General features: G+C 37.8%; 1 protein-coding gene across 1 annotated transcript in view; it reads left to right on the plus strand.

The window, feature by feature from the left end:
* LOC128648152 (bifunctional heparan sulfate N-deacetylase/N-sulfotransferase 3-like) overlaps nt 1-11,761 on the plus strand; it is a 444,424-nt gene extending 432,663 nt beyond the window's left edge. The window contains exons 11-13 of the mRNA XM_053700810.1: nt 5,656-5,765; nt 10,754-10,856; nt 11,561-11,761. Coding sequence (XP_053556785.1) covers nt 5,656-5,765; nt 10,754-10,856; nt 11,561-11,680 — 333 coding nt within the window. The 3' untranslated portion in view covers nt 11,681-11,761. The remainder of the gene's footprint in view (nt 1-5,655; nt 5,766-10,753; nt 10,857-11,560) is intronic.
* Nucleotides 11,762-12,488: the final 727 nt, after the last annotated feature.

Raw genomic sequence — 12,488 nt, forward strand, 5'->3', positions numbered from 1 at the left:
TCCCCTTCAAGGGTAAGACTCTCTTTGGGCCAGAATTGAAAGAGATTATTTCAGACATCACTGGGGGAAAGGGCCATGCCCTCCCACAAGATAAGCCTTTCAAAGCCAAGAATAAGTCTAATTTTCGTTCCTTTCGCAATTTCAGGAACGGACCGGCCTCTAACTCTGCATCCTCTAAACAAGAGGGTAATGCTTCTCAAACCAAACCAGCCTGGAAACCGATGCAAAGCTGGAACAAGGGTAAGCAGGCCAAGAAGCCTGCTGCTGCTAACAAAACAGCATGAAGGAGTAGCCCCTGATCCGGGACTGGATCTAGTAGGGGGCAGACTCTCTCTCTTTGCTCAGGCTTGGGCAAGAGATGTTCAGGATCCCTGGACACTAGAAATAGTTTCTCAGGGTTATCTTCTGGAATTCAAAGAACTACCCCCAAGGGGAAGGTTCCACATGTCTCACTTATCCTCAAACCAAATAAAGAGACAGGCATTCTTACATTGTGTAGAAGACCTGTTAAAGATGGGAGTGATACACCCAGTTCCAACGGCGGAACAAGGAATGGGATTTTACTCAAATCTGTTTGTAGTTCCCAAAAAAGAGGGAACTTTCAGACCAATTCTGGATTTAAAGATCCTAAACAAATTTCTTAGAGTACCATCGTTCAAAATGGAAACCATTCGAACGATTCTACCCACAATCCAGGAAGGTCAATTTATGACTACCGTGGATCTAAAGGATGCGTATCTACATATTCCTATCCACATAGAACATCATCAGTTCCTAAGGTTCGCCTTTATGGACAAACATTATCAGTTTGTGGCCCTCCCATTCGGGTTAGCCACTGCTCCAAGGATTTTCACAAAGGTACTCGGATCCCTTCTAGCGGTTCTAAGACCAAGGGGCATTGCAGTAGTACCGTACTTGGACGACATTCTAATACAAGCGTCGTCTCTTTCAAAGGCAAAGGCTCACACAGACATCGTTCTGGCCTTTATCAGATCTCACGGATGGAAGGTGAACATAGAAAAAAGTTCCCTGTCTCTGTCGGCAAGAGTTCCCTTCTTGGGAACAATAATAGATTCTTTAGAAATGAGGATTTTCCTGACAGAAGTCAGAAAGTCAAAACTTCTAAACGCTTGTCAAGTTCTTCATTCTATTCCTCGTCCTTCCGTAGCGCAGTGCATGGAAGTAGTAGGATTGATGGTTGCAGCAATGGACATAGTTCCTTTTGCGCAAATTCATCTAAGACCATTACAACTGTGCATGCTGAAACAGTGGAATGGGGACTATACAGACTTGTCTCCAGTAATTCAAGTAGATCAGAAGACCAGAGACTCACTCCATTGGTGGCTAACCCTGGACCACCTGTCCCAGGGAATGAGCTTCCGCAGACCAGAGTGGGTCATTGTCACGACCGACGCTAGTCTAGTGGGCTGGGGGGCGGTCTGGGAATCCCTGAAAGCTCAGGGACTATGGTCTCGGGAAGAGTCTCTTCTCCCGATAAACATTCTGGAACTGAGAGCGATATTCAATGCTCTCAGGGCTTGGCCTCAACTAGCAAAGTCCAGGTTCATAAGATTCCAATCAGACAACATGACGACTGTTGCTTATATCAATCATCAGGGGGGAACAAGGAGTTCCTTGGCGATGAAAGAAGTGACCAAAATAATAAAATGGGCAGAGGATCACTCCTGCCACCTATCTGCGATCCACATCCCAGGTGTGGAAAACTGGGAGGCGGATTATCTGAGTCGTCAGACATTCCATCCGGGGGAGTGGGAACTCCACCCGGAGATCTTTGCCCAGTTGACTCAATTATGGGGCATTCCAGATATGGATCTGATGGCGTCTCGTCAGAACTTTAAGGTTCCTTGCTACGGGTCCAGATCCAGGGATCCCAAGGCGACTCTAGTGGATGCACTAGTAGCGCCTTGGACCTTCAACCTAGCCTATGTGTTTCCACCGTTTCCTCTCATTCCCAGGCTGGTAGCCAGGATCAAGCAGGAGAGGGGCTCGGTGATCTTGATAGCTCCTGCGTGGCCACGCAGGACTTGGTATGCAGACCTGGTGAATATGTCATCGGTGCCACCATGGAAGCTACCTTTGAGACAGGATCTTCTTGTACAGGGTCCATTCGAACATCCAAATCTGGTCTCCCTCCAGCTGATGGCTTGGAAATTGAACGCTTGATTCTATCAAAGCGTGGGTTTTCAGATTCGGTGATAGATACTCTAGTTCAAGCCAGAAAACCGGTAACTAGAAAAATTTACCATAAAATATGGAAAAGATATATCTGCTGGTGTGAATCCAAGGGATTCTTATGGAATAAGATCAAAATCCCTAAGATCCTTTCCTTTCTACAAGAGGGTTTGGATAAAGGATTATCAGCGAGTTCTCTAAAGGGACAGATTTCTGCTTTATCTGTCTTATTACACAAACGACTGGCAGCTGTGCCAGATGTTCAAGCATTTGTTCAGGCTCTGGTTAGGATCAAGCCTGTTTACAGACCTTTGACTCCTCCCTGGAGTTTAAATCTAGTTCTTTCAGTTCTTCAAGGGGTTCCGTTTGAACCTCTATATTCCATAGATATTAAGTTGCTATCTTGGAAAGTTTTGTTTTTGGTTGCTATTTCTTCTGCTAGAAGAGTTTCTGAGTTATCTGCTCTGCAGTGTTCTCCGCCCTATCTGGTGTTCCATGCAGATAAGGTTGTTTTGCGTACTAAGCCTGGTTTTCTTCCAAAGGTTGTTTCTAACAAGAATATTAACCAGGAGATAGTTGTTCCTTCTTTGTGTCTGAATCCAGTTTCAAAGAAGGAACGTTTGTTACACAATTTAGACGTAGTCCGTGCTCTAAAATTCTATTTAGAAGCTACAAAAGAGTTCAGACAAACTTCTTCTCTGTTTGTCGTCTATTCTGGTAAAAGGAGAGGTCAAAAAGCGACTTCTACCTCTCCTTCCTTTTGGCTTAAAAGCATCATCCGATTGGCTTACGAGACTGCCGGACGGCAGCCTCCAGAAAAAATCACAGCTCACTCCACTAGGGCTGTGGCTTCCACATGGGCCTTCAAGAACGAGGCTTCTGTTGATCAGATATGTAAGGCAGCGACTTGGTCTTCACTGCACACTTTTGCCAAATCTTACAAATTTGATACTTTTGCTTCTTCAGAGGCTATTTTTGGGAGAAAGGTTTTGCAAGCCGTGGTGCCTTCTGTTTAGGTAACCTGATTTGCTCCCTCCCTTCATCCGTGTCCTAAAGCTTTGGTATTGGTTCCCACAAGTAAGGATGACCGTGGACCGGACACACCAATGTTGGAGAAAACAGAATTTATGCTTACCTGATAAATTACTTTCTCCAACGGTGTGTCCGGTCCACGGCCCGCCTTGGTTTTTTAATCAGGTTTTATGAATTATTTTCTCTAACTACAGTCACCACGGCACCCTATAGTTTCTCCTGTTTTTTTCCTCCTGTCCGTCGGTCGAATGACTGGGGTGGGCGGAGCCTAGGAGGGACTATATGGACAGCTTTGCTGGGACTCTTTGCCATTTCCTGTTGGGGAGGAGATATTCCCACAAGTAAGGATGACGCCGTGGACCGGACAAACCATTGGAGAAAGTAATTTATCAGGTAAGCATAAATTCTGTTTTTGTGTGTAGACAAACACAATAAAATGAGTGCAATATACTCACTCCGATACATTCAGAATCCAAATTCTTGCATGGTATTTTCTTTGTTTTTTCAATGTGCTGAAAGTGGAGTGAGCGTCTTATGTGTAGTATATATCCTCTGTACGGTTATCCTCTTGTGTAGACATCGCTGAAAGGAGTAAAGCTTTCACTGGTATATGCGATACTTGATAGTATATAATAAGTGCAATATACTCACTCCGATAAAATCAGAATCTGGCTCCTCACAATGGATATTCAGTCGATATTTGGCAGTTTCAAAAAAGCAGCAACATGTCTATGAGTAAGGCTACATATAGCCGAAATGCGTAAGACGTTTACCAGCTGAGATTTTGGTTTGATTTTTGATTTTTTGTGCTCTTGTCTAAATTATTAAAGTATACCTATTTTTTATGTCTGGAGGCTGGCTGAAGTTTTTTCTTGTTTTGTCATAGAACAAATATTTGTCACCAAAGACAAACATTTATTTAAAACGAGTCTTTAAGATAGACAAATATAAAATGACTCTACGCTTTTCAACGAGTATCTCGTCTTTTTCAAGAGTATTAAAACAAAAATTGAAGTAGTGCCATTCTGTACAGTTATTGTAAGATCTGTAATAATCTGTATTGAAATAGTTCTGCAATATTGATACATGTTTAACTTGAATTTTTTTAATTGAAATTCATTTTGATAATCTAACCTGTTCTAAAGCAGTAAAAGATTAAAATAATAGAAGAAATGTTGTATTGTGTCTTTAAAAAACAATGATAAAAGCATAGGCATTTCCATTACTTGTCATCAACAAGGAAACATATTGCTTGGAGGTAATATATCATCTTCACATCCAGGGACAGATGGTGAAATTCTCTTCTGTCTGGCTTTATCTGTCTAACCACTTAGTTGATACTGTCATGTTAGTCACGGTTCCTTGCTGGCACCTGTAAAAATTGAAATATTCAAGAAAATGTAGTATGAAGCGCTTATACAAGGACATTTTTGGGGAAATTATAAAATTCCCTCACTTGATTTGATTGCAAGCTAGTTGGGTGTTGTCTCTTGTTTATTAGTTATTTTGATATTATTATATTTAATACATAGAACTGCAGAGAAAATAAGCCTAAAAGGTAATATGTTCTTCATCAAGTTCTAATTACATATATGGATACCTAACACATCATTTTAGAAGCCTGCACAACTAAAGTACCTGTTCTAGTCCTAAACAGCATGTAATTAATTTGATTGGTGTGATAAAGCCTCTTGGGAATTATCAGTCTAAAATGAATTCTGAAGTTTGTCAGAGCTGTACTATATGTATCATTACTAAAGGCATCATTACATGAAATTCCAATCAATATATGAATTTATATGTATAATGTGTGTATATATATATATATATATATATATATATATATATATATATATATATATATACACATATAAATGTTTTGACATATTTAGTAGCAGATAATCTATAACTATGTGGTGGAGAGGCAATTGGTTGGGATGCCACTAGCAAATGTAATTAGCTTTATTCTTTTTGCTTGTTTATTCTCTTACCACCTCCCTAGCCAATTCAATACTTTTTTTTTTCAAGGGGAAGCAGAATATTATTATCATCACCATTTATTTGTGTAACCATAGCACTAGGTATAAGACCTATAGTAGGGGTACACAATAAAACTGGTTAAATAAAAGAAATACAGACAAGTAAGATGGACTGAACAAAACAAATAAAACAGAAGAAGAGATCTTTACACTTTACCCTGATCAAACTGTTAAGGATATATTTGCAGAACTGGGATTTATCTTATTTCCTGTTTGCCCCCCCATATTAATGTGTCCAGTGACCCATGTTTTATGCATTTTCTGTCCTAATCTCTAGTTAGTCTAAGACCTATGTATGGACTAAAAGTGTTAGTTAATGTATGCAGCTGTAGGCAAAGGTTACCATACATTGCATACAATACCACAGTCCTTTCTTTCTTTATTGTGGCAGTTACTTATTGTTGATGGACAACAGCTACGAACAGATCCAGCCATTGTCATGGATGATGTACAGAAATTTTTGGGAGTTTCACCTCATTACAACTACTCAGAAGCACTTACGTAAGTATGTTTTCTGGACATAAGTATCAATATGTTCCTGACTGTGTTTCAGTTTTGTTAAATACACTTTATCACCAAATACCCAAGTTATGTTAATTTCTTTGTCTGCCAAGTAAATACAGTCACATAATTTACTGAAACAGTAACACCTAAATATAGATATTACTGTATATATTAATATATACACACACATATATATATAGATATATATATATACACGTATATATATATATATATATATATATATATATATATATATAATGTTCCAAGAAAGAAAGTAATAATATCTTGTTTCTTAAATTTAATATAATTTAGAAAAATAGCATGAGGATAAAGCTAAAGCACTGCAGCAGCATTACGTGTACTTGAATCTATTTAATAATAAACATCCTAAAACTTTGGAGACTTCCCATGCAGGAAATAAATCTCTCTTACAAAACCCTTCTAACTCCAATCAATTCCTTTTCTTTGCCTCTTTATCCATTTCCTACTATATATGTAGTTGATTTACCACTTAGGAATTAAGAATTTTATGGCCTTTTTAAAGGACCACATATGTGGAATTGTAAATGCCCATGGCTGGATTAGATTAACTAAGATTTCAGTAAGGTACTTAAAAAAATGGAGGTTCAAAGGACTTTCAAATCTTATTGCAATGGGCTATTAGGATAAATGAATGCCTCAAAAAACAAAAATCACATATGAAATATTGTAATGACCCTGCTGTGGGCTTCACTACACCAGCTCTTGACAATTTTGCACCAGGCTAACTATTTCAGGCCATAACTAATGTGCTACTCGTCTGCATATTATTGTATACCTATGTGTTGTCTGCCCTGTTTTCTATGCTTGAACTTAAACCTTGCTGCTTGCCCTGACTAGACATCTGCGCCTAACCAAAAACCTGTACAATATGCACTGACCTTTTGCCTGTGCATATCTGCTTAACTCAACCAAAAGCCCTAGCCCACTATTTGTGTTTTCTTTGTTGAAAGTATCATATCTACTCCTGTGCGTTATTTAAAGTTTCTTCTCAATTGTCACTAAGTCTGACTGTCTACTAGAAATCTGCTCTTTGCTTTGAGAAATCTGACAACTTCCTGCATTGGCTGGTTTCTTATCATTTATTAGACATCTACATTTAATCTCCAGCTTTTTGTCTCCTACCAAAGTTATTTAACTTTGCCTTTTTCTATACAGGGAGTGCAGAATTATTAGCCAAGTTGTATTTTTGAGGATTAATTTTATTATTGAACAACAACCATGTTCTCAATGAACCCAAAAAACTCATTAATATCAAAGCTGAATAGTTTTCGAAGTAGTTTTTAGTTTGTTTTTAGTTATAGCTATTTTAGGGGGATATCTGTGTGTGCAGGTAACTATTACTGTGCATAATTATTAGGCAACTTAACAAAAAAAAATATATACCCATTTCAATTATTTATTTTTACCAGTGAAACCAATATAACATCTCAACATTCACAAATATACATTTCTGACATTCAAAAACAAAACAAAAACAAATCAGTGACCAATATAGCAACCTTTCTTTGCAAGGACACTCAAAAGCCTGCCATCCATGGATTCTGTCAGTGTTTTGATCTGTTCACCATCAACATTGCGTGCAGCAGCAACCACAGCCTCCCAGACACTGTTCAGAGAGGTGTACTGTTTTCCCTCCTTGTAAATCTCACATTTGATGATGGACCACAGGTTCTCAATGGGGTTCAGATCAGGTGAACAAGGAGGCCATGTCATTAGATTTTCTTCTTTTATACCCTTTCTTGCCAGCCACGCTGTGGAGTACTTGGACCCGTGTGATGGAGCATTGGCCTGCATGAAAATCATGTTTTTCTTGAAGGATGCAGACTTCTTCCTGTACCACTGCTTTAAGAAGGTGTCTTCCAGAAACTGGCAATAGGACTGGGAGTTGAGCTTGACTCCATCCTCAACCCGAAAAGGCCCCACAAGCTCATCTTTGATGATACCAGCCCAAACCAGTACTCCACCTCCACCTTGCTGGCGTCTGAGTCGGACTGGAGCTCTCTGCCCTTTACCAATCCAGCCACGGGCCCATCCATCTGGCCCATCAAGACTCACTCTCATTTCATCAGTCCATAAAACCTTAGAAAAATCAGTCTTGAGATATTTCTTGGCCCAGTCTTGACGTTTCAGCTTGTGTGTCTTGTTCAGTGGTGGTCGTCTTTCAGCCTTTCTTACCTTGGCCATGTCTCTGAGTATTGCACACCTTGTGCTTTTGGGCACTCCAGTGATGTTGCAGCTCTGAAATATGGCCAAACTGGTGGCAAGTGGCATCTTGGCAGCTGCACGCTTGACTTTTCTCAGTTCATGGGCAGTTATTTTGCGCCTTGGTTTTTCCACACGCTTCTTGCGACCCTGTTGACTATTTTGAATGAAACGCTTGATTGTTCGATGATCATGCTTCAGAAGCTTTGCAATTTTAAGAGTGCTACATCCCTCTGCAAGATATCTCACTATTTTTGACTTTTCTGAGCCTGTCAAGTCCTTCTTTTGACCCATTTTGCCAAATGAAAGGAAGTTGCCTAATAATTATGCACACCTGATATAGGGTGTTGATGTCATTAGACCACACCCCTTCTCATTACAGAGATGCACATCACCTAATATGCTTAATTGGTAGTAGGCTTTCGAGCCTATACAGCTTGGAGTAAGACAACATGCATAAAGAGGATGATGTGGTCCAAATACTCATTTGCCTAATAATTCTGCACTCCCTGTATTGAAATCTTTTTAGAATAGTCCCTCTTCTGCAATTTACAATATGTCATTGTCTCTGTGAATAGTGTAGACATACAGGATGTGAGTAAATGGAAGACTTTTGATTCTGAGGAAAAGCCAGTTTTCAAGATACTCCTGTGCTATGTTTGAAAAGCACTCAAGGTCTGTGTCTTATTGTACATTGTTTGTCTCAAGCACTACTTCCAATCTATTTTATTGAAAGGCGCTTGTCAACCAGTTTGTGGGCTTTGATGCTCTCTGTGCTTTCATGCCTTGCTGACTGAGTCTGTTCCTTCATGGTTGTGTTCATTTACCATCTAGTCTGCTATAAAGTTTATTTTCTTATTCCTTTGTTTCTTCTCCTGGCCTATTGTTTGTGCTTGTCCTGAACTTTTCTGTGTCTGACCTTCAACCTTTGCTGCCTACCCTGATCTTTTTTTTGTCAATTAATGACCATAATGTGGTTGGTGTATGAGTCATGACAATTCCCTGCCTTGGTATACACCTGCAATTGATTTCTAACTTGCAAAACCTCATTCCACCAGGAAATTTGTTTCTGCAGTTGAATATTTCATATATACACTCAATTTAAGAAAATATATTCTGAATAAAAAAATTATCACAACCTGTGAAGAGATCCCCTATCAAATCAATCCTGACGAGTAGTATTCTCATCCCAGCATCAAGTAGAGTGATTGGAAAGAAATCCCACAGCAAAAAAACAAAAGCAATAGGACCCAGAGGCAGAAGTTAACAATTTTCAATATTTATTGCACAAATTATCATTAACTACATTTATGTTAAATTATGCAATTAATTTGTGATTTGGATAGCTGAAAATGGTATAATATTAGAAAATATTACACTGCCCCCACCCACCTACTTCATAATGCCACCAGCTACTACATAGTGCCACCCAGCTGGCAAAATGTTCTATGGACAACACTGGAAATGTAAAACTAGTGTCAGCAAACACTTGAAACCAGTTTAGAAATAATAAATGTGGCTATTATTTATTACCAAAGCATGTATACATCCATAGCTATTTAAAGCTTGCAGAATTGTAAAGAGTGATCCCCCATTTTAATTGTTCAGTATATGTTTGTTAAACGATTAAAGGGAAATCATGTATATCAAATACCAGCAGTTAAATAGGGTAAAATATTTGAAAAGATATAAAGGTTTAAAGGACACAAACATCTAGATTACAAGTGTTGCGCTAACTGCAACACAAATGCGGTATGTTTTTTTTTAGGGCGCAACACTTGTAATCTAGGCGAAAGATTCTAAAGTAAAATGTAAAATTATACAGAGTAGAACAACTTTACAATATACTTTCATTAGTTATTGTGCTCTCTGTTCCTGAAATTTTAGTCTGAAAATTGTATATTTTTCCAGTAAAAGTGCATGCTGGTTTCTGAAACTAAAAAGTTGCACAAAACACTTCAAAAATACATTACAAAGTACACTTACTCCCATAAATAAACTATTAACCCCTAAACCACCATCCACCACATCGCAAACACTAATTAAAACTATTAACCCCTAAACCGCCACCCCCTACATCACAAACTACCTAAATAAATTATTAACCCCTAAACCACCATCCCCCCACATCCCAAACTACCTGATTAAACTATACACCCCTAAACCGCCATCCCCCAAAATGCAAAGTTATAAACTAACCTCTAAATCCCCTAACCTAACATACCTTATCTTAACCCAAATGAAAATGACCCTAAATTTACTAAAACAATCCTAACTACCTTATAAACAAACAAAAAAAAACTTAACGCAAAGTTAAATAAAAACAAAATCTTGCCTTAAAAAAAAAAAAAATTCACATTTTTTTCTCCATTGATTTCTATGGGAAAATACATGCATGCACAGACGCAGCCTTATCCAGCCTCAAATATAACCTATCATCTACTTCACTTTAAACCCGCATATTCACATACACAAGTGCAATATAATTATACATACGATCATAAGACTACAGTATCATAAGCCTTCTCTAGGTTGAATGTAACAAAAAAGTCCCAAATAGCCAGATTTATAATTTAAAAGAATACAGTAAACAATACTTAGATTCTCTATAAAAAATTAAAAAAAAGATTTTGCAAAAATAAAGAAATTATTTTACATGTTAAAAGTGGCAACATTGTAACGTAGGTTCCAAATTTTATAATGAAAAAATGTCAACTGTGATTTTTGTTCTTGTTTTATAGTTTTGATTCACATAAAGGGTTTTGGTGCCAACTGCTAGAAGAAGGAAAAACAAAATGTCTTGGAAAGAGCAAAGGTAGAAAATACCCACCAATGGATTCTGAGGTGAGATTTTACTAAATAAATTATTTTCTAAATCATGTCTGGTCTCACATCTCTTTCCAATCACACATGTGACTGGGTTTTTACATCCTTCTTAATAATTCTGCATGGCTCTGTCATCCTATTAGTTCATCTGGCTCAGCTCCAAAGCTCTCATTCCACTCCTAGTAAGACAGAACTATAAATTGCAGACATGCTCCTCATTTTATTGAGAGAAAAAAAGATCTCTAAAAATCAGGTTACTCTATAAAGGTTAAATCAGCAACAACTTAGTAAGACAGTTATATTTGTAAGTCCAATGTAAAATTATAGCAAAAACTCACATCCATGTAAATTAATACTTTTTGAAACGTTAAGATGTAGATATTACACCATATAATTATTCTTGATTTCCTAGGAGTCATAATAAAGTCAAATATGTGATCTGAATTAGTAAAAAGAGGTGTAATATGAAAATGGACAAGCCTGAGGGGTTCAGAACTAGATAAGTTTTGCAATGAGAAAAGTTTAACATGGCTGAACTGGAAATTAAAATTACCTCCTCATTCTCACAAAAGCACCCTCCCTCTTCATTTCCAAAGTAGCAGCAAAATAAGTTTTAGCAAAGCAAATAGATTTCATGAATTGTTTAATATGCTAAGCAGTTTTTAAGTGATACAGTAGATATGTCTCAATACAACTAACATTTCTGCTCTTTTTTTCATCAGTGCAGAGCTTTTTTGTCTAGTTACTATCGAGATCACAATGTGGAATTATCAAAACTTTTGCACAGACTTGGCCAGCCTCTCCCCTCATGGCTTAGACAAGAACTCCAGAAAGTCAGATAGCACTGAAAGCAAACTCATTATCTTCTATAAACATCACTCCTTTTTCCGAAGAGAGAAGACTGTCGCTGCAGAATAGACATATACCTCCCAAGAGTTCAACACAAGAAACCTTATTTTCCATGTGCTGGCATGTGGATTCTAAAAATATGTCTTTTACAAAAAATGGTTTGCGGCTTTTCTCTTTAAAGCCTAGTTGGGAGTCCATGGTGGGTAGCTTTTGTTTGACTCATAATCATGTGCAATACATGAAATGTCAATATTGTACAACTATTCAGTGGTCAGCTTTGTCATCCAATTTTACAATAAATATTTTTTTATGTTATTGATGTTGTCACATAAGTCTTAAGTGGGTGCTACGGCACAATGGTTAATTATTTACTAGCATGTCAAACATGTTGTAGCGTTTTAACAAATACACACATAAATTTATATATATATATATATATATATATATATATACATCCTGTATCCAGGAGTGGAGATTTCCGCCCATGTCCACCTGGGGGTTCTTAAATGGAGGCCTATGTCAAGACAAAATCTCCCAAATTCTAAATCTTTAATCTGGGGCCACATTGAAACCATTTTTCAGTTTAAGGGCTAGCAAACAATTTTGTGAAATAATAGCAATTGAAAGATATAATGGGAAAAAATTGTGCAACCTACTCCCTAGAGTGGTGTACTGGCTAGAGTATGCAGCTTCCCTTGGTAACCATAAAAATGTTAAAATGTTACCGTAGCATAATACATGGTGCTTAAAATTCTGAAGGGACAAAACGTTCCATTTAAACACTAGACATTTAGAATGAGG

Source organism: Bombina bombina, chromosome 2 (assembly GCF_027579735.1).
Source record: "Bombina bombina isolate aBomBom1 chromosome 2, aBomBom1.pri, whole genome shotgun sequence".
NCBI lineage: Eukaryota > Metazoa > Chordata > Amphibia > Anura > Bombinatoridae > Bombina > Bombina bombina.